The sequence below is a fragment of the Ambystoma mexicanum genome, chromosome 4p, assembly GCF_040938575.1.
Source record: "Ambystoma mexicanum isolate Mex_15411 chromosome 4p, UKY_AmexF1_1, whole genome shotgun sequence".
In the NCBI taxonomy this organism is placed as follows: domain Eukaryota; kingdom Metazoa; phylum Chordata; class Amphibia; order Caudata; family Ambystomatidae; genus Ambystoma; species Ambystoma mexicanum.
The window spans coordinates 692848875-692872528 of NC_090927.1; the positions used below are offsets into that span (position 1 = coordinate 692848875).

The 23654-nt window shown below is 42.3% G+C and overlaps 1 protein-coding gene across 1 annotated transcript in view; it reads right to left on the minus strand.

Moving 5' to 3' along the window:
- The window catches only part of LOC138453423 (CD109 antigen-like), a 1481241-nt gene that overhangs the window by 684947 nt on the left and 772640 nt on the right, over positions 1-23654 (minus strand). Inside the window, exon 17 of the mRNA XM_069606256.1 lies at positions 18943-19018. Within this exon, the coding sequence (XP_069462357.1) occupies positions 18943-19018 (76 nt within the window). The remainder of the gene's footprint in view (positions 1-18942; positions 19019-23654) is intronic.

Below are 23654 nucleotides of genomic sequence, written 5' to 3' on the forward strand. Positions count from 1 at the left end.
ATAGTAGTAATAGTTTTAAAAGGAATACCCAACACATTAAACATTTTGCTTCAATCACTTTCCCAAATGTTGCCTCCTAGTACCTGCGGTAGTCAATCGGGGTGAGCATCAGTAAATGCATCCAAACAGACTACAATTTTGCCCCTGACAAATGACAAATCCATGCAAAATTTGGTAGCAGTGAGTTCAACAGTGTGGATTTGCATAGCCGGACAAACATACACACATCCAAAAAAAAATGTCATAAGATTTTGGCATCCAAACAGACTGCGATCTTGCCCCAGACAAAAGAGGAATCCATGCAAAATTTGGTAGACGTTGGTTAAACGGTGTGGTTTTGTACAGCCGGACAAACATACATACATTCAGCTTTATATATAAATATCCTGGTGCTGTGGGGAAGTCCCCTCTTTTGAAATAGGACATGCAGAACATGCTTGCTCATTCCTTTCAGAGTCTCTATGTCAAGATCCATGATTATTAACCCATACCTAGCAGTGTTCTAAATGTTGCCTGTAACAGTAGTTTTATTGCTGGGTGACTAATCTGTGCACAAGGCTCCAACTAGATCTGACCGGCTGCCACCAATGTGCCGAATCAACTTCCAGTGGTCCAAGGGTGAATATTGGTTTCTAAACCATCAATCAGTCCCTCGCCTCTAATACACCAGAAGGGACCAAAACCGATTGGAATAACAAGCTAATTATAAACCTCCTTGGCCAATTTTGGTAACATGGATGGTACGGCAGGCTCATCTGTGAAAGGTTTTGAATAGTTGGTTAGTTTCAACACATCAAAAATACAATTACCCAATGATAAAAGGGACTGTCCACTCAAGGTTGTATCAAAAATATCTACTTTATTTATATCAAAACAGACAGTTCTAGCAATGCTACAAAATATAACCCACCATGTAAAGGAATGTAGAGGACAGACAGTTTCAAAGAAGGAAAAGGGGTGCACTCTGGATACTGACAGGAGGGTAGCCAGTATTGTTAATAACTACCACAGATGGTTACGGTTTCCTTGGCTGCAGCACAAAAGGGTGGAAAAGGTCTCAAACAGTTTCTAGGGCCGTTCTGGGAGGGACCAGGGCGACTGAACCACAATGTACCTCTGCCTGCGGATATTTTTGTTGCTCGGCAGGGTCCAGTCGGCCTCAGGGTGCTCTGCATGCTTCTGTTGAAGAAGGGAGTCAGCTGTGGGTATCAGGCGGCAAGTCGGTTCAGCGAGTGAAGCTGGACGAATGGCTGCAGGATGGCCTAAACAGCGGCTCAGGGTCAGGAATCGTTGTCTCAGTGCTCATTGATGGTTCTGCAGCACTAGTTGAGACATCTCAGATATCTTTAAGCGACTGCAGCTTGACAACGGTCATTGTTGCAGTCGGTTGCAGATCGAGGAACTCGACAAGCTCAAAAATGTCCTATAAGATGGACGTCGGTAGATGCTCATCAAGGCACTTCTCCCAGCTTCTTCATTGGGCTTGATTGTCCTTTACACTTCACAGCTGTCGAGTGTGTTGTAGACAGCAGCCTTGTCCTTGGTTGTAGGTTCAGAGACTTTCTGGCACTTCCTATCCAGGAAGCTTGCTGCAGAGTCTTGCAGGGCACGTTGTGTACTGGCTATGTCCCTGTTTTGGAGTTCTGCATCTCCATCTGTTCCCTGAGAGATGTTTAGGGGAGGGATCTTGCTTCCTTCTTTGGATCTCATGGTTTGTTACTTCTGATGACGTCTTCAGATCCTCTGCCAAAAGATTGCATCAGCCCTCTTTTAAAGCTAAGTGGGCCACAGGGATTGGTGTAGGCTAAGCCTACCTTAGTGAACCAATCCTTTGGTCCCTACCAACCATGTTCTATATGCGTGAGGTCATAGCCGGAGTGCTTTGTAACAGGAAGAGGTAAAGGGGTGAAAACAGGAACCAGGGGTGTCACAGAACCAATATGGCAGAAACCTTCCAACAGAGCTCTGGGCACACTCCCTTGTGATACTAAGTCCCACCCATCTTCATGTCTGTTGTGATCATAGAGTCTCTCTGGTTAATGGATCTCTCTTTGGTTCCCGATTTAAGCAGCAGGTCTACCCTGAAGATGCTGAGAGACCAGACTCTCTTGCTTCCACAAACCACATTCTGGTACCTTATCAATTGGGTTCCACTTGCGGGGTGGCCTACTGTAAACAACGGGCCCAGACATGACAGTTCACTGTCATTGATAATGAGGGCGAGAGCCGACTTCAGATTGACACAGTTACTTGGAAAGGTTGTTGGGTTTCATGTCTCCTTTGTAAACCTCTGCAGTCAGGCCCCATGTGGACCTGTTTTAAGTACCCTCTATTGGTATGTTAATCGCTGCCACCAGATGCAGGGCCTAAAAATGGAGCACAGTGGTACATGGAGCCTTTGTCAGTTAATCAGGCTCACCATGGCAGGGGGAAGGTTCATCCTCCCCCTTCCTAGAGATGATACTTTATACTGCTGGCTGTCACAGTCCAACTAAATATGACCAGGGCGTACTGTGCCTATAGGCTGTATCCACGACAGAGTACACAGGTTTATACTTTTGTCATGGTGTGAGCATAGAATAATGTGTGTGGATTAGCCCCACACATGTTCCTGAGGTTGATCTACCATTATTCCATTTAATTAAACATTTTAAAAAATCCCAGGCGAGTGCACGCCCACCATGCGGATGGTCAAAATTATCACACATCCTCTGTCCTCTTTTTGTAGCCAGTCTGCATACATTGCGTTTGCATAGACTAAACAAAGGGCCTAATTCACAGAAGTGTTGTATGATGGCAACACCCCATTGGAAAACGTTCTGTGAATTAGGCCCTTAGAATTCTTTAGAGACAGGAGGAGATTCTATTCAGTACTAGGAAATGGAGAATCCCAGTTCCCACCTTTTATGACAAATGCACGTGGCGTTACTTGTCAGAATTAGGTGAAATTGATCACCAAATTGTTTAGAAGCAGCAAGCAAGGCAGCAGGTTGGAATTGATGTTTTTAACTAAATGTGGCAGCTTTGTGTGGTCAGTTCCATAACTGTTTCTCACCTAGCAAAGTTCTAGAACAGTTTCTGCAAATGAAAAGCCTCAAATCTTTTTGCAAAGAGAACATCTTGCACATCATTTGTGGCTGTAAATGAGTACATGTTCCTCTTGTCAACACCCCAGATACTTGTTTCTCCCATAACAGTGTTAGAATCATTTGAAGACTGGAGGAGAATATAAATATATTGAGTGCAAAACATGTGGAACACGTAATTGTGAAATGATGTAGGAGAGTTAGAGGCATGGGCCTAGAGAATGTTCTAAAGCTGCTTCATATAACATTGCATGCATCCATTTTGCATTAGGCAGCATCTGATGCACAAAAGATGCTAGTGCATGCTCAGTATTGCAGTGTCTGTAGTAGAAGGGGGTGTGTTGCATGTTGTTCCCACACTGTAGTGATGTGCGATTCACCAAGAGGTACAGCATGCAGTGTAGATGAGCATGGTAAGCTAAGCGACACAGACAACTGTGTAGAGGAGCACAAAATAACAAGTTGCTAGAGTCCATCCACCACACATCTAGTAAGTCTGTGAATGATTCTGATGAGCTAGCTTAAGATTATGACCCATCTGAGTACTAGCAACAGCAACACATCATATATGGGAACCACTGATAAAGAGTTGAATGAAAATGCAGCAGTTGCAGGGATAGTAGGGAAAGACAAAGCCACTCTCCCACCTGTGTACAGTGTCTTTCAAACACAATCTGTAAGAACTGTAAGTGCCAAACGCCGGTGTGTGGTAAACAGACCACCAATGCCAGCACCACAACCACCCCCATTTTTACAGTCAGATTTATGTAGCAGGTCACGTCTTAGTCCACAATGAATATCTAAATTCCAAATGTTTTCAACTAAGGCAAAGGGCCACCTCATCTTGCCACCAGCACAACATGCACAACAACTTTTTGCCAGGGCAAACTTGGGATCTACTTGGGGAAGCTGATCATTGCAATGCAGCACCATGTAATTCACCACAATGTAAAGGACTGGGATGAATACATAAGATCAGACCTGCTGCCCTCTACCCAACACCGACTCAGCATTTGACCCCTAAAGAGTGCTGTCAGCCCAGATTGCTGATGTCCCGGTATTCTTCTAGATGCTGATCCCAACTCTGCTTCGTGCAATGATACTAACCATAAGCATCCATTCAGTATGATGGAGGCCTTTAAGTGTGGACAATATCAAGCAACCTGCAATATTAAATTGTGTTTGCTCACCGCTATCCTGGTGGTATCGTTGACCGATTGACCTTATTCTGCATTTGTTTGTTGAAAAACCTCAGTTTCCTTCCAATCATGAGTAAAGTTGATAGTATCTGGGAAGTTCCTAGTCAACTTTACTTTTCATGCAAGGATGTACTATAATTGCATTGCAAGATACTTTATGTAGTGGGGTAGGCATTAGATCAGCCAGAAAGTCAATGTTTCCATGGACATGTGTAGCAGTGGACAGAGCATTGAACACACCCTAATTGGTTTTCTTTACTAGTGCCAGCCGAGAGGGGTCTGGATACAAAGTAAACCCAAAGTCGGTAAATGTATGCAGTCCGGCACCAGGAAAATGTGTGTATGCATATATTTGAAGGCAGAGGCTTTGGGGAGTTAAGATCTGCACAAAGGTGTAGAAGGCTGTGGCACATTGACTAAGACCAAGACACTTATATTTTGGCTTCGACAGTTATCTGTCAAAAGCTAAGGTAATATCCGAATTGCACTGGTTATATTTGTAAAGAAAAATGTACTTCATATTCAAAGAAATAAATATACCTGAACAAAAATAATAGTAGAAAACAATGAATTAATTTCTTCTCACCACAGAAAAATGTTGTTTTCTTTGGTTGCACTTATAAGAGTTCAGTGAATAAATTCAGAAACATTAAATTCAACATAAAACATGCCAACACGTGCACTAAGTGAGTATCTCTCTTATTATTATGCTTCCCACTGTGACCTTGTTCAGGACAGATTTATATGCCCTGTTTAATTTGCACATTTTATGTCAATTTAGCAATTACCAATGCAGTTGCTAAAATGACTCATCAATGCAAATCTCTGACATTTTAAAAAAAAAACACAAAGGTAACAGCTAGCGCTGCCAACTACTCAGAACTTCAATATTAATTTAAATAATATTCTTAGATCCAAACTTATAACAATGTGCCCCCTCTGCAGGATGGGAGTCAAAAACATCAGCTCGGTCAGCCTCCTCCTTCCCTCTTCCTCCTCCTTAACTTCCACAACTGACGTCTCCTGCCCTAATCTTCATCCTCTGTTCGAAACCCTTATGTATCACCTTCTTCTCCTTTTCCAACTCTTCATGTTCCTCCTTGCCTGCACCTCAATTTTTGCATCTGTATGTTTCCGCTGCCCTTCAGTTGTTTTCTGCTTGTACTCCATCTCCTGCTGGCCTTCCATCTCTGTCTCCTCTAGTTCGATCTCCTGCTGTCAAGTGGGATTAGTTGGCAGAACTCCACAATTAAGATGTGAGGGGTCGAGCCACAAAGGAATGGGTGGATCCAGCCACAATCCAATGTTCCTCCCAGAGGGTGGATGGAGCGGAATCCCACAGGCTCACCACACCCACCAAGGTGTGCTATTACTCCACCAGGTATATTCAAGGCCTGAACTTCCAAATGTTCAATAATGCTCTGCTTTCTTTTTACAGGGTCTACCTGCCACAGGAGAACAGGTTCCAAGATGACCCTGGGACCCCTGGTCAATTCCAGAGGCTTGAAGATGCTCTTCCTCATCACAGCAGTACCTTTAGTGCCTTGGCAGGCGAAGTGGCATTGTTCCTTGGCTTTGTTCGATGGGACCCCTGTACAGGGGGTAGACCCCGACCCCCCTCAACTGCCTGTATAGAAGATAGACCCCAACCCCTCAAACCTAATGAAGGTAAAGTGTTGGGTTGATTAATGACTCTAATACTGCGAAAATCAGAAATGGAGTGCCTTTCAGAAAAGCACTTTGAAGGGTGATCTATTTTGTGGGGTCAGAATGCTGTGCACAGTAGAGAATATGTCAAGTAGTACATGTTTATGATAAACTATTAAATTATCTAGAATTGAAACCAAGTAGGGACTAAGTTATAAACTAAAATAGGTTGGCCAGGCATTTCGTAATTTGGTCGGCCATTTTTGATATGACAAGTCAGGCAAATCTAAAATGGATGCTTGGGCACACAAAATGGTCAATTTTGTAAAGTGATGGTGATGTCAGTGGATATTTCTTTCATAGAAGTTCATCGAGAGTCCACTGATGTAGAATGAGCTAGGTAAAACCTGTTTAGACTAGTTCTGAGTGGCAGCTAAGGCAACCAACCAGGGATGGGAAAAGGGGTCTTCAAATACCAAGCATGCATTACATCACTTTTTAAAATATTATATAAGAAGCTGAAAACAGAGGGGATTTGGAAGTTGCTGATTTTTCTTCTGTCTTCTGGTTGCTGTACCCTGCTCTGCTGAAAAGAATAAACTGATGTCTTTTTAAGTCCATTCTGAGTGTCCTGATGTGCTTCAGAGTGCCTTTCCTGACCCAGGGGTGCCAAAGCCCGGTGAGAGGGTGTTGGGACCTTCTCTTCACATGACGAGCCAAGCCACCAGTCCTGAGCTGATTGTTCCAGGACTACGAAGTGAATCTGGAATACAGGTACATGCTGCCAGGACTGGGGGGGAGGGAGAGAGAAAGAGAGAGGGAGAGAGAGAGGCAGGCCAAACTGCAGATGCTTGCACATCTTTAAGGAAAAGGGGCTCCCAGACGACCTGATAGCATGGGAGGGCGCCTTGGCAACTATGGATTGGTGGGTTATATTTGGAGGGGTTATTTTTAGATATTTTTTAGAAAAAAACAAATTATTTTTTAACAATTTTTAGGAAAAAAAATATTTTTTGAGAATCTTTTAGAAAAAACTTTAATTATTTCTGGGAGCCTTTTAGAAAAATTACTTTATATATTTATTGAGAGTTATGTTAGGGCGATCATTAGAAAAATGTTTTTATTTTGGGTAATCAATAGGTGTAGAGTGTAAATATAAGTAGTTTAGAAGAAATAATGTGAAGTTGGGCTGAAAGAAACTCGAGATGAGCGTTGAGTATTAAGTAATTGACTTGAGGAGAAGCCAAGCAATTAAGAGATCTTGTGAGGAAAGGAGCCACAACAAGAATACGCCCAGTTTCCTGCATCAGAAGGAACCGTACCTAGAGCCCCATTTGCGTTGACGTAGGCAACGATCTTGGTTACACAGGATATTTCACATCCCAATCGGCGTATTTTTAGGGGTAGGATAGGTCGTGAGGAGAAGACAGATACATGTGGCCGGCCAGTTTGTCATGTTTGTCAAATTGTATTATGTGTTATGTATTTTGTATGAAGTTTTTGTGATGGAAAGTTAAGTAGAAATACGTTTATTTAGTTAAGGAAAAATTGGCACCAATCCAAAAAATAAAGTGATCAATAATGGTGAAAATAGGATGAAAAAATTAGCTAAGGATGAGAATGCACATGTGTGTGCTGTTTAAATTATGGTAAATGAAATATTAGGCGAGATAATGTAGAAAAAGTATAAAAATGTGGTCATTCTTTAACCCTTGTAAAAACTGGAATATGGTAGATGCAGGGTTAATTCTTGCATTTGCCAAAAATAGACAAGCTGAGATACTTAAATAGCTTTATACGACAAAAATCTGCACTAGTTTATTGCAAAACGAAGTCCAGATAAGACTTGACAAGGTGTCACAAAATGGTGGCTGAATCTGTTTTTCAGCCGGCTGCGTAGCTCACAGATGGGAGCTGTACATTTGCCAGTACATTCCTTTCTTGCTTTAGAACAGAGCTGAGATACATACAGGGTTTAAAAGTAACTCTTGTGCAAAAAAGGAGATTTTTTTTTTGAAGTGCGCAGCTTGGCAGTTGACAGTTGGCCAAGATAGATCACACTGCTGAAATTGGACAGTATTTGCTTAAAGGATTAGGAGATAACAGCCAAAACAGTTAAGCGAGGTAATGTATTTCTTTTGAGTAAAACACAACTCAGGCTGTGTGCACAGAAGAAATGACAATGAATAATGGTGAAACCAGCAGATGCAAGGAAGGCCCTTGTCTGTGAACTGAGCAAGTTAACTCCTTAGTGATCAGTATGTTGAAACAACTGATGTTTTTAGACTGAAGGAGGATTGAATAGCTGAAGTTATTGCCTTTAAGATTTAAGGCTGTTCATGGCGGTGGAGCCATGTGTAGATTAGAGAAAGCTACATTGGCACATTGTTTAAGAATTATAGAATCTGTTTCTTAAGTATAAAAGATTGGCTAAGTCATCCTGATTAAATAGTGATAAATGTTTTCATTGTTGGGCACATGTTAAGAAATGGTGATTTTATGTGTGGCAAATAGCTGTGAAAATGAGAAGAGAATGAGGCATCTATTCTTTTGAATAAAATGGGTTTTTACTGCACCATGAAGAAGAAAGGAGATATATTGCCAAAAGGAGATGGCAACAAAATGAGGAGAAGACTGGGAGTTGGGAATAGAGAAATATTGCACTACAATGGTAGCATGAAGTATAAATGCATGCTAGTTCAAAAAGTGCCGCAAATAAATTGAGAACATAGTAGACAAGTGCCGAGCAGGGGAGCAATGTGTCCCATGCTGTAAATTAAGTCTGTAAAAAATGAAGACATTTGGAGACACAATTGGAAATAATGTGTCCAAGATCACAAGCGTAGCCGAGATTCAAATGTAATTTTGTGTGCAAATTGTGGCAAAAAAGCAGACCAATGTGCTAAATAGATGGTATTAAATAGTTTTGGGAAATGACAGAAATAAATGAGGAAAAGCGTTTTTTGAAAAACTGAGATTTGTGTGAAAATTACATTTTTTATATTTTAGCATAAGGGAAGCAGTAAGCATTGAAGAAAGTGAAGCAAGCTCTACTGACATGTGCAGGCATTTACGTTGATGCACTGACCTGAGAGAGAACACAAACACACTTGTGCACACATGCAAGCGCACACACACAAATACATGATTTTATGGAAGTATAGGCAATATGTACACTGCAGACAATGCATCCTCGTATGCATACACAACATACACACACAAGGCTTTTTACAGTTAGCATGACAGCTGATGTGGAAAATATAATTATATTTTACTGTGGTCAATTGCAAAAAACATTTTGAAGTAGATATAAAAGCATTTTGGGAGCAAGTGGGAGTACCAGTGAGATCACCAAGAGAAGGATGCAGCAGTTATCACACGTTCTGGGCAGCCTTTAGGAAAGTCTACAAAGGTCTAGGCTGGCTAGTGATGAAGAAAGTTGGGAATGCGGCAATCAGTGGGCGCGCCATGGGCAAATAATTAAGCACCAGATGGGTTAAGGAAGGGATGGGTGTATGCTCAAAAGCAAAGGGACCAGATTTCAAAGGGAGATGGTTTGCAGGAAAAAAACAAGATAGATTTCAGAAATATGCAGAATAATGAATGTGCAAACAGGGCTAATCAGAAGAACTTTTCCTGTGTATGAGACAACAGACTGCACAGTGTACATACATGTGAAAACTAAGAATATGCAGGATGGACAAATGTAAACATAGAAGGCTTGTTCTGCCTCAAGCATACATCCTTGTCTGTGGACAGGTTGATTTAAAATAGAGACTAGAAAGGTGGGAGTCACATCAGATAGGGACAAATAATATGACAGACAAAGAAGGGGAAATCTTTCAAGAGAAGAACAATGCTAGTGCATCTGATCACAAGGGGAGGGGTGTTCTTAGACAGACAAATAAGTAAGATGGTCGGTTCTAGAGCTACCTATATTTCGGGCATCAGAATTTTTGGCACGGCTAGATCCACCTAAAGGTCGATACCATTGTGAGAGGGGGGACTTGCCACCTTATGTGAGCAGGTTAAGGTCACTGCCAGAAATAAAGCAGTGCAGAGCCATTGTCCCTGTTATGAGCCGACAAACAATGGGGGATGAATGTGAGTTTGGAATTTCACAGTTTCCTTTTTTAGAGAAAGGAGGAGCTAGGCCACAATATATACCTTTGCCACAGATGGATAAGGATAATTTAAGGGGTAAACTCCAGAGTTTAATTTCCAGCGCTGGAAAAGGATACATTAGTTAGAAAAGAGGACAGGATGAAACACATTAGCTATAGGGGACAATAAAGGTTTTCTAGCCGCTAGCCTTGGGAAGAGAGCAGACAATGTTTGGTCAAGAGTAGAATATTTGCGTGTTATCGCATTGAGCACTGCTCATGATGGAGCGCTGCTTAACAACTGTAGGGCAGGCGTCTGGAAAGCGCTTAGAGTGCTGAATCCGGACACGTCAAATATGGGAGCTATAATGACGAAAAAGCTGCAGGAAGGGGATGATCCTCGTATGTACATTCAGAATTTTCAGGAGGAATGGGCTTTGGAGACACGCAAGATTTGGGGGAAATCTATACCGGTATTTTGTCATATACCAGGCCAATGGCTGCCAGACTTAGTGCAGAAGCAGCACAAGAAATTGATGGGTTTAGAAGCAAAGCCATGGTCAGAAATTCAGCTGGCCATTGCGCATTATTGCAGGCTGTTGCAAGATAAGAATCAAAAGAAAGATGATGCTAGGAAAGGTGAAGAAGCAAAATGAGTGCAGAAAAAATTGTCAAAATATGCCATAGAAGGGGCGAGATTGGCTAGTGGGGAAGGGTCAGGTTTGCAGCAAGTAACAGGCATGCCACAGGTGAAAAACCAAAGGCAGTACGATCAAGGTAATAATGGATTCATACCAAGAGGAAGGGGAAACTTCCGAGGCTTTCAGAATAACCGGGTCATTTCCAGAGTAACTAGGGTGGGTTTCAAAGCACACGGAATGAAGGTCAAGGAATGCAGGAGGGGCAAAGCAGGAGACCTCCTGTATGTTGGACATGCGGTATGTCAGGGCACATTGCACGCAAGTGTAGAAGCCAAGGATTTGTACAGAAAGGGGCAATTCTCAAGCAAGGGGACAGCACACCCCCTAGTATATAACTCACAAGTCAAGGAAGGGTTTACCCAAGATCAGACATTATATTAGACATAATCGCTGGGAGTGCAGCAGGTACAGCAGCTTAGGAAAAGTGCAAAACGGATTTACTGCAGAGGGCAAGTGCAGTGAGCCCACATGCAGATTCACCAATATGCAAACCTGGAATAAATAGTGACACAGGAGTGAAGGTGTCATTATGAAAGGAAGAAACGCTTTCACAAGAACAGAAGTATGTATGCACCCACAGTGGAACAGCCTCATAGGGCGACTTGATGTGCTCAGAATTGTTAGTGGCACTAGGCCTCAAGGAGTGCCGAGAATTATTATGGCAAAGGGAGAACAATTTTTGTTCTAGTGGTAGACATTGGGACTGTAGTCCATGCATCAAATACAGAATGGTATTGAATGATTATCAGAAAAATAATAGTTCTGTTGAAGACTATAAATGGAGTTTTTTCACCTAGCAATGAATTAATAGTATCTGAAGGAGAGTGTGTTATGATGAATTTGTGTTATATTTGCAACAGACACCTGTCAATGTTTTGAGAAAGGGGTGAGTGACAAAGCCTAAACATGATGATTTTAGTTAGGTGATTAAGGGAAAGTGTGTTTTATTTTGGGAATGCACCATTTGAATACGGGTACATTTTAGAGGTTTATACAGGGCAAGAGGTCCTATGAGACGTTTCTGGTAGAGCCAGATGTGTTTAATGTTGTAATAAAAGCACAGTGTTCCAGATGTCTATGTGACCTATTGGAAAAGTGGTGAGAATATTTGATGAATTTAGAAGAAGATGAAAATAAATATTTACTTTAAACGATATAGGAATAAAGAGCTCAGTTTAAAAAATTGACGTCATTTGGATGAAATAAAAAATGAACGAAAGGAAAAATTAATTAAGAAATGATTGGATGAATGAATGGACATTAAAATAAAAAGGAGATAAAAATAAGCAAAAAAAATAAAAATTTGGAAAATAAATGGCACAAATGAAGGTTGAGGTTGATGGCCAAAAATGAAGAAAAAATAAAAGAAGGTTGTGCATTACATTGAGTTGACCGTACAAGGACAATTTTGTACAGAGCCAATTCAAGCGAACATACAAAGGTGAGTAAAAATAACATTTGAATAGACTTCATGGTGTTGCTTTATATTTTATAGATAAATATCATGGACCCTTTTTTGAACATAGGCGGAATATCATCATGGCCTTAAAAAGGGAAGAGACACAGGTGAGTGCTAGTGAATAGAGAGAGAAGAGAGGTGAGTACGGGTTCACACCACAGGGTGTGGACACACTGTTGATCATTATTAGGAGTAAGAGGACCCAGGTGAGTAACAGAAAAAGAGGCATTTAGAGATACAGGCCCTCATTACGATACTGGCGCTAAACCATGGCGCTATTAGCACCATGGATGGTGCCGGTATCGTAACGAGTCCGCCAATGTTCAATGGGGAATTACCGCTCCATTCCAAGGTTGGCGGGGCGGTAATTCCCCATTGAACATTGGCCCTTCCCCATTCCCATTTTTGCCCCATAGGGCTCAATGGGACTGGGGAAGGCGCTAAGTACGGTACCGCAAATTGCGGTACCGTACTTAGCACCAAGGTCCCTTTGCGGGTCCCTACTTTAACGGCTGGTCTAGACCAGCCGTTCAGGTCGGGTCCCGCAAAGGGACCTCATAGTAAGGCGCTAATGGGTTAACGGCGCTGCAGCCTTTTACGGCGCCGGTAACCCATTAGCGCCAGGGTCGTAATGAGGCCCACAGTGTTGTAATTATGTAGCCATTTTTCCCAAGGTAGGTGTAAATAGAGTAGCATATAGATGCAAGCATGGCCACCTCAGACAACGCATGACATAGAAGACGCCTAATGAAAGGTGAGTAACCTTTTAATTTTTAATAATTGGCATGATGCCAAAAAGGGTAGATTTGGTAAGAAATATAGGAAATGTATAGAATAGGCAATATAGTAAGGATCAGTGCCAGAGTCCAGGAAAACAGGGGTAGACTAGATTAGTGTAGCACAGCCACAAGTTTAATATGTCTTAAACAGGAAGAAAACACAACACAGAAGGAAAATATCCACGGCCCAACACGATTGAAAGGATGATGGCGAAGGAAAGATGAAGCACATGCAGCAAAGCAGATGGAGGACTTGCAGCAAAGCACATGAAGCACATGCAGAAAAGCAGACAAAGACAGTTCAGCTGATCTGGGAAAAAACAAGAACTGGTTCAAATGATGTCCAGGTCCAAAGAGAATTATTTTGATTCTTATGTGCACCAACGAGTCAGGGAAAGCCTATACGTAAATGGGCTGAAAAAAGGCAGTAAAGATTCTAGTAAAAAAAATTGTTAGCAGCAAGGAGAAAGAGTTTAGGCTAGGAAGAAACTTGACCCCGTTGGTAGTCCCCAAATTACTTTTTGTCTCTATTTCGATTTTCGACAACAGGGATCCCTGCCAGCAATATCCTCTTCTGCTACGGATGCGCCTAGGAGATGGGGAAGACAACAAAATATCTTTTAAATATTGTTTTTAAAATGTGTTTGTCATTTGTTATTTTTAGCACCTTTACATCTGAGAATGTCGATGTAGAGGGAAAATAAAAATGTCCCCTGAAAGGACATACAATTTTGTAACGAAAGAGCAAGCCTACAGAAAATAAGGGCAAAAATATGACAGGCAAATGTATTTATTGCCTAAAAACAAGACACAGCAGAATGTGTTTATTGCAAACACACAAGGTCCCGGTATTAGACATCATATATTAAGAAGAAGTAAAAGAGGACACAAAAGGGAGAGGACCAGTTGCTTTGGTATATAAATAACCAAATTATATGATAAAGGTTGTTTTAGGAGGCAGGGATGTTCAAAAGTGATATTTAATGAAGCTTGATTAGAAGGCAGTGATGTTTGATAGTAACGGAGGTTGTCTAGCAGGAAGGAATGTTTAAAGGTAACACATAAATGGGTTTTAAAGGGTTGGGTTGAAAGGAAAAATATTGACGATAGAGACTTACTTATATTTCAATTCTTCATTCAGTTTTATATTACAGGTGGACAACAAAGAAACTACATACTCAGAGAATTGGCAGCACTCGAACCTATGAGTAGAGAGAAGGGTCAAGGGACCCATCCAAAATGCCCAATCACAGACACTACCGGCAAAACTCTCCCATCCTTGTATCCCCTGCTTAATCGGTCTTTGTGATAAGTTTAAACTTTTGGTGACAAAATGAGACAATGGACAGTTGGCCTAAGCATCAAAAGGCCTGATAGACTTGCTGCAAAGCGGCCCAAGAAAGGACAAATTCAACTGGACAAAGACAGTTCCTTGATGCCAAACCGAGATAAATTGGGTGGAAGATGAACAAATGAAAGGAGAATGAACATTAAGAATGCACAAGGGGTAGACAATGAAGAAACAAGGCACCGGATGTCGTTATGGGGTGGGAGTAATACAAAGGTGTGGAGTATAAGCCACACGTGGTGTGAATAATGGTCTGGTGGGTTACCTCAAAGCGCGAGCTTCTTTCAAATTCTCATAGTGACTGTAAAATTATTTGAGGCAAAGAGTTAGTTTAAAGTTAACTGGGTAACAAAGATGGGACTCAAATAAAAGAAAACAAAGGTATTCTTTAGGGACACATACATGTTTAGATTAGGAGAATAAAATGTGTTAGTACTGACGTTGTAGAAATTATTTTAGGGTACTTCTCAGATTGAAATAAATTGTTTCACAGAAAAGTGATTAGGACAAGAGATCTGTAGGTACACTGACAATTGAGGAGAGTGGACATGGGTGTAGTGGTATGTATTGAGCAGGTGAATAAATACAATCCAGAGGGGGAGTGTACAGGTGGTAGACCCTGCCCCCCTCAAACCAAATGCAGGTAACTTGTTGGGTTGATTGTCAGTGGATCATTTTTTCATAGAAGTTCATGGAGAGTCCACTGGTGTACAATGAGCTAGCTAAAACCTGTTTAGACTAGTACTGAGTGGCAGCTAAGGAAACCAACCAGGGATTGGAAAGGGGGTTGTCTTCAAATACCAAAGCCAATTAGGATGTTTTATATTGATCATTGCATTACATCACTTTTGAAAATAGTATATAAGAAGCTGAAAACTGAGGGGACTTGGGAGTTGCAGATTTTTCTTCTGTTTGCTGGTTGCTGTACCCTGCTCTTCTGAAACAAATAAACTGATGTCTTTTGAAGTCCAGTCTGAGTTTCCTAATGTGCTTCAGAGTGCCTTTCTTGACCCAGGGGTGCCAAGGCACGGTGAGAGGGTTTTGGGACCTTCTCTTCAGCCCTGAAGGATGGGCCCCCTTTGCACTGTCATGCTGAGGTCAAGAGAAAAAGAGGAACCAGGTGCTTTGCGGAAAGTCATCAGTTTTGGTCTTTGCAGTGGTCTCCCTTGGACAAAGTCCTAGGAAAGTGAAACTTGCTGTGGACCCCGAAAAGGCCGGGTTGATGAAGATAGGACCTTTGGGGAACTTGGATGACTTTTGGTGGCGATGGGTGCAGTGCCTGCAGTAGATGTTGGGTTTCCTGATTTTACTTTTCACTGTCTTTTGAATCTTCGGTGACCTCTGGATGGCTTCTTGCAACCTGTACTTGGCCACTGGGCTGGACCCTCAACAAGGTTAGACCCTCGGAATGTCTTGTTAAGACTTTGGTGGAGGGAAACCCACCGGAGGACCTTCCACTGCACAGAACAAACTGGAATCTTCTTAGCCAGGAAAAAGTTGCCAGATGTCGTGTCAGAGATGTCCTTTGAAGGATTCTTTGATCAGGTGGAACGTTTGCAGCTCTGGGTGTCAAGCAGCGGTTACCAGACATTTCGTCGAAAACAAATGGTCGACAGGACATTTGGTCGAAACCTTTTGGTCGAAAACCAAATGGTCGAATTTTTTGTTTTTTATTTTCACTTTTTTTTTTGGGGGGGGGTGCCCCCCCCCAACCCCTTTTTTTTCTAAAAAACCCTTTTTTTCCCTAAACTAAAACCTAAAAAATATATATATATAAATTAAAAAAAAATTCGACCATTTGGTTTTCGACCAAATTCCGTCAACCAAATGGCTTTCGACGAAATGTCTTTGGACAAAATGTCCGGACACCTCAAGCAGCACTATGCCAGGGTACCCCTCTTCTGGGTGGTAGACAGCAATCTGGCTTCCAGCAGTCACAAGCACTCTTCTGGTCCCTGGGTGACACAACTGGACTTCTTCAACTCAAGATGCCCAAGCACTGCTCTTCTGGGCTCACAAAGACCCATTATCCGGATGGCAGGCACACAGGACTGTCTTCCAGTGTACTTCTGATGAAGAGTAGCAGGTGCATGATGTCCGTCGTAGCCCGAGAAGAGGTCTCCCATCCAGGTCCTCTCTTGATTCCGTCCTTGGGTCAGATCAGCAGTCTTCAGATTCCTTGAAGAAAATCAGCTGCAGACTCCTTCCTCCGACTGGCCCAGGATTCAAACTTCAGGTTCCAGTTTCAGTTCCAGAACACATTAGTGAGTGAGAGGTCCCTAGTTATGCACATTTGTTCCCCATTCACTCATGCTGAGCCAGAATCAGGCAGCCAATCATTCATGAGTGCATTCATGCAGGTGGCAGTCAGCCAATCAGGCTCACAGGCATTCAGGCCATTCAGCCAAACCAGACACCCATAACACAAAATGTGGTTTTGTATACACACCGAGCCTTTCAGAACACTACACTACACTATCTGATGCTGGTCAGATTTCACAGCGAGCTGAGCACTTGTTTCTAACATATGTGCCTGGCCTGCTGACGCAAGTTCAAATCCCAGCAAGACCAACTCAGCCTTTCATCCTTCTGAGGTCCATAAACTGAGTAACACGCGGTGGGTAATGATATCAAGTGTTATTACAGCGCTTCGACGCCCTCTGTGAGCTAGCGCTATAAAAAACTGGTATTATTATTGTTACACTGCATTCACTCCAGTTTCAGTTAGGGTTGGCCCAGGCATTGTGTCACACAAACCAAACCCAGACAGCCAAACACAAAATATGAGTTGACTTCAGACTCCATTCATACATGTCCCACCCCAAGGGTGTACCCACAACAAAGTCCTTGGGAAGGATCCAGTCAGTCTGGTAGCAGGCAACCCCAGAACCATATATGGTTCTTCCAGTCAACAGCCAGTCAGGGGGAAGGTACAGAGTCAGGGCTTCCCAGAACTTTGGGAAACAAGGTGCGAAGGAAATAGACACCAAGAGGCTACAGTGGCAATCTTGCTTTTCTTTAGGAATCCATTGAATCCTATGGCAGGTCCTGGGTGTCTCAAAAATGGAGTGCAATCAGAGCCACAGTCAAGTCAGCATGTAGCTGCCACCACAGCCCATACTCTGCTCTGTGGTCAACACACAGGTGCTCAAAACACACATACGGGTTACAAGGGTATACCCCCATCCATGGGTGCCGTAAGGGTTTCCTATAGGTGGTGTTCACTAAAAGGGAAAAGAAAGAGCTGCACTGCCAGAGGTCCAGACCCCAGAGGCAGAAAACATACAGAAAAGGCACACAGAGACGTGGTAGGACAAAGACTAGGAGGCCCTGTCCCTCCAAAACTCATTTCCAGCATCACAAAGATGCACTCCCTTTCTGAAGACACTAGCAGATAGTGGGGATCAGCAGCTACAGCACCTCCTACGATTCAGACCACGAAGCTAAGACACCCTTTTTGGCAGGATGTGTTTTCCCTACTCTACTATGCGCTGCAGCACAAGCCCCCATGGAGCGGAATAGAAAGAGGTTTATGGAGAGCAATATCTCTGCCAGAGGAGCACACTTGAAGGACAGCACATAAACAGAGATGCTACTGATTAATTCTAATACTTTGCTTATGTAGGTAGTTTATAGGGACCCCTATTGACTCATTGCTCCCACTCCTCAAACATCACAGATGAAGTTGCCTCTGCTGCATCCAAGGCTTCGTATTTGTTGAACATATCCCTCTTTCTCATCTACCACCTGGACACACTTCACAGCAGGAAACCCGGTGGTAAGGGGAGCAGGGTATCATACGAGAAAAGGGAGCAAGGGAGATTTACCTACAATAATGGGAATGCAAGCACTAAGAACCCGAACTGATCATTTCTTAATGTCATTTCATCTCCAGTAGAGCAGGGGCATCCAGTCTTCTGGGCCCCTGCCTTGTGGGGAGCCCCACAGCTATTAGAGTGCAATTCCTGGTCTTGCAAGGGGTACTCATTTCTGGTGGCTTGGGTGCCTTTTCAGCCCTTAAGTTCAGAGGTCTTGTTTTATGGTTGCACCCAAGTGAAGTCTAATAGGTTATATATTATCACCCTGGATGGATGCAGCAGCCAGTCTGGCTCATAAACCCCAGGCTGAATATAACACTCTAAGCCGGGTTCTGAGCAAGCTGCATGCTGCTCATGCACCATCCTTTAAATAGTCCCAAGTAAATAGTATGGAGTGCCTTAATCAGTCACTATGGAGATAGGGCACTGATAATAGAAAATTATAAGAATATGCATAGGGCATGTGAAGAGGTAGAACCGAATAATAAACACAAATGAAAATGCTCTACAAGTCTTGATTCTGAAATGTCAACCAGACTTTGGGCGTTTAGAAAAACAATTAGCAGGAAGCAGTTTCTAGTTTAGTTATAACTTCAAATGGACAGTTCACTTTAGGTGTGAAATGTGTGTATAGTATGTGTTTTGTGTTTTGGATTCAAACGCATTTTTTTGCAACATTTGTTTGCCAGGGATTTTGCATAGACCACACTGCATGAATGCTTACATTTCACCCATCCTGCCATACAGCAAACATAATGAATAGGTCAGAAGCTATCATTTTAATTACAACACAATTACATACCATCATAGGAAAACAGATCTTCCCAGCTGTCTTCTGTCACAAGACGTGCGTCAGTCAGCACTTGAAGGTGGCATTTCTGTAGATAGAAATGGTTTGTCATTAGTCTAAACAAACATGATGGAGTCATTTGAATACTTCATTATACAAATTGTGGCTCGTCAGTAGAAGGAACCGGACACTTTAAGGACATGAACATAGTAGCTTAAGTGTTTAATGACGTGGCTTTGCGCTCCCCTACGGTGGAATTATTTAACTTCAGTCTCAATTCTAGCTACTTCTAATGTACAACCTCGCTGTGTGGATCGTCTGCTGGTTGTAACAATACCGACTAACCAATGTTAAAAGTCAAGAAAAAGAAACCCAGACACTACCATGTGCTGAGGTTAAAAAAAAATATATATATATATATATATTTTTACTGTTTATAAAATTGTTTCATTATATTTGTTTAAAATTTGTCAAAAGACTTGACCTCAAAAGACCTAACACAAACACAAATTATAAAGCCCTTACAAAAACACCACACCAAAATTGACTTATCAGCAAGCACGTGCTAATGTTTTACCCATTTTTCTGGGCTTTGTAGAGGCAAAATTCTTTAACAATATCAGTTTGGCATCAATTTATATACAGTTCCAGTACCATTTTTTGACACTACTATCTGTACAACCTAACTAAACAACATTCAATTATCGCTCCTATTCTTAAATTTGCTTTCAAAATATATTCCCTCACTACTTGTACTTGTATGTAGCATGTAAAATTGTTAGTTCTCTGAATTCCAGACCATTATTTTAAGTCCTTTGACCTGTTTGGCTTCATTTCTTTAATTAGTTGGCAACCATGTGTCTATGTACGGGATATCCAGTCTTCCCCTAAGTTTCTACCTTCCAATTTGCATCTTATTCTGAGTTTATGCACCTTATTTCAGCCGGGTCTGGAGCCTCGTCCTGTGTTCAGGAACAACATGGAGTCATTTTAATACTTCTTTATACAAACTGTGGCGGGTCAGAAGAAGGATACAGATACTTTAAGGAGATGGTTCACAATATTTTTATTAAAGTAAAAATGAGGCCTAGATTGCCCTATATCTCTATGGGTGATCCCTGCCTATTGTCTAACTAAGGTGCACGCCCATCAGCCGCGAATGTCAGAATAGAATACAGTCTGCTCCCCAAAAACGGACATGTCTGACCCTACCACTATATCAACTATCTTATAAAAGAAGAATGACTCTTCTCCTGAATGTATTTCAACAATAGGTTATCTTTAAATATTCTATGGCTATGTCTCATAACAGTCTATGTAACTCTTCAAGAGCGGATTGTAGTTTTCCCTTCTCTTTGATAACCTCTTTGTCAGAATAACATTGCTGCTCTCGTGGCCAAATGTAGGTAGATTTGTTTTTTATTTAGCTTCACTGGTCTGCTTTCTTTAAACTGGGATTCATCATAATCTCTCCTTTTCATATTCTCTTGGTCTTGTATGGATTCACTTGCTACTCTGCCCCTTTCCCAGGGTATTATTGTCTGTATGTCTTTCCTCTTTGTATTATCCCTTTCTCTTGCAGCTTCATATCTCAATTCCTCAAAGGGGGACTTTTTTCATGCTTTATACTGAAGACAAGGTATTTTCTTGATCCTCTCTTGGCAGCCTGTTACCTTTTATTTGGTGGGGAAGCATTTTCGGGAGCCTTTTCCTTCTGGACCTCTCCTCAGGTCACCAGCAGTCGTAACGTGTCCATCAGCGTTATGCTTCTCTTTCGGCTATTTTTCCTCTTTGATATCCTTGTCCATTGACAATGGAGTGGACACACTTTGTCCTTGCATGGTGGTATTGATGATGTTAGAGGGGCCTACATTACACCACAGGATTTCGGTGGTCTCGCCACACCTTCCATTCGGGCTCCTGCTCCACAGACTTCTTGATCTGTGTTGATTTTTTATGTTTGGCATTTCTGCCTCTCTTTCTCCATTCCCCTTACTCTGGTTTCTTGTGCGTCTGGCTATTGCTGTAGCTCAGGCTTTCCAGCGCTTCTCTCTCGGTTTCCCTGCTTAAGTCTCTCGTGTTTGGTTGATGCCGTATGTCTAGTATCCTGACCCCACTTTCTCTCTTGGTTCCCCTTCCTATGGTTTCTCATGTCTGGCTGATGCCGTGAATCGTGGCATCGCAGAGCTTCTCTCTTGGTTTCCCTGCTTAGGGCTTCTCAAGTCGGGTTGACACTGGAGCTCTAGCGTCCCGCCCTCTCTCTTTCGGTCTCTTCTCACCGTCTCTCTCTCTCGCTCTTCAGGAGAGTTTCATACTCGCAAGCTTTTCAGCTTGTGCTCACTCTGCCTCTCTCCTAGGCATGAAGAATGTTCATTATTTAAACTCCTTGTTGCAGTACATGAGACACAGTGGCTTAAAGGTACATGCTCTTTTCCAGGAAGATGCTGGGCTCGATTCCATGTTTCTTCATCCCAGTTATGATATGTAAAAGTCTCTAATGTTATAGAACATGCCATGTAAGCCATAAGGTGGATGGCTCCAGGGAGTTCCTCACAGAAACTGGAGTCCTTGTCTCCAAAGGGCAAGTCTCTCCCTGTGAGGTCCCACTTTCCTCTACCCCTAGGGATGGTACTGCAGAGCGGGCTCACCTCCCTAACTTCACAGGAACGGGTTCCCCATTAGGGAGTAGAGGCGTATTCCGTTGATTCGCCACAAAACTCAAAGAGATATTATTGCAGATTGCTACTTCTTTCCAGCATGTCAATAGATGATCCTCATTGACTTCCCAGCGTGTTTATGAGTGATCCTCATTGACCTCCCGGCATGCGTGGAGTGATCTTCATCGGCTAGCTCTCCAAGTGGAGAGTGTAAATTTGAAGAATGGACAAACATGGAAAAAACCTTTTGTCCCGGGTCACCATGCATCTTTATTTTCTTTGGCGCTAATAGTGCTAAACAAGCCTCATGACTTTAAATAGGCACACTTAGTGTAGCTCTATAATAGCTGGTGCCTAGCCTAACTAACTGATTACATGCACTAGCATGACCTAGGTTGGTTTCTGCCAAAGACCTGCTTCCCGTCATGCAGTTTCCTCACTGTGTGTTGCCGATTCTAACCCTTTTTATCCTGATGCATCCCTTAGAAGCGGGACTGCCTGTTTCTTCCCCCCTTGCTTCCACTTGCACTGCTTTAAACATTTATCTACCCACTGTTCAATTCATTTTTGTTCTGTTTATGTTAGCAAACTGCGTTTTCGTGAGCAGGTTTTCTGAATATATAAATTGTAAAGATATCAAAACTGCAGAAAGCCACATAAGCAGCAGAAATCACAGACAAAATATTGTTTGATTCATGGTGATGGACCCACATGTGTACTGAGCTCTGATGGAATTAAAATTGAAACGTGAACAAAAACAGTAGTAAACTCATTTGTAGGAATTAAAAGGGTGGCCAAAAATCAACAGAGTTTCTGAAATTTCACTCAGTTTCCAAATACATGGTATTGAACATAGTTCTAATGTCAGGGACACCTCAAATTCACAGCAATACACATATGGGCATAGACATTTTTATTTGAGGAGGGACGACATCTCAGGGCCAACGTGTTTATCTTGGAAGAAAGACAACGCAGCGCAACATAGGATCGAATCCGAGTCCCGTTTTAGAGGCTCGTCTGTGGTATGAAGTGTGTTAATTAATTTCACAATTGTTTATATGTGAATCCTGTAACTAGTCCTAGGACACACGCTTCATTGACCCTACAAATTCACTGGTACACAAAGGGGAGGTCTTTAAACTGAAGGTCCTAAGAGAAATGTATCAGTCAGTAGTCTACAGAGGATGGAAATTAGTGTTCAAAAACAAGGCTTATCAAGGCTTAAGTGTGCCTTAGTACAAAGTTAATAACCTACTGTGGCTCTCAAGAATGCAGATCTTCCCTTAACCCTGCAACTAAGATGCACAGAGTGTTTGAATGTGTCCTTTTACCATTTTATGTGTAGCTAAAAAGGGAGTGTCCACATTAAGCCACAGTCCAACTAAAAGTTCTTCTTTCTTTCCACTTGACAGGTTATGCGTCCTTCCGCGCAAGATAAAAACTGTCCCTTTCGTGTGAACTGCACATTTAACGACTGCTATGCACACTGGTAGTTGTAGTGCCTTAATGAGCCTATCCAATAAGGCTGCATGCTGCACTGGTGTGCCATCTTCTCAGAGGTAGCCCCTCCTTTTCCAGCGTGCTAATCATGTGTGCACTGTCGACATCACATAGGCGGAGTCGCTGTACACTGTCACTTCCTGGTCTGAGTGATTCTCGACTGCGAGTATCAACGGCAATAATTCTGCCGCTTGCACTGAATAATGAGCACCAAAATTTTCCATTTGTCAAATGTTTCACTAACGCAGCGCCTGTATATCTTTGCCCATCATTTTGATCGATTCTGGAATAAGCATCAATGAAGACAATCTCGCCTCCTGCGAGCGCATTCTCCTTTACTCTAGGGAGCTCTTCACAGAACTCTTCATAATTTTCGCAATCATGTATAGGCTCTCCTTCTGTGATTGGCTCAGCTATAAACATAGCTGGATTCACTATTTTACATTGAACTATTTTAATCGCTGGAGTCGATATGATTACCTCATAGGCAGAAGCCCTTTGAGTAGTTAACGTGCCTTTTCGTTTTTCTAAAATTGCGACTAATACATGTTCAACAAATAACGTCAT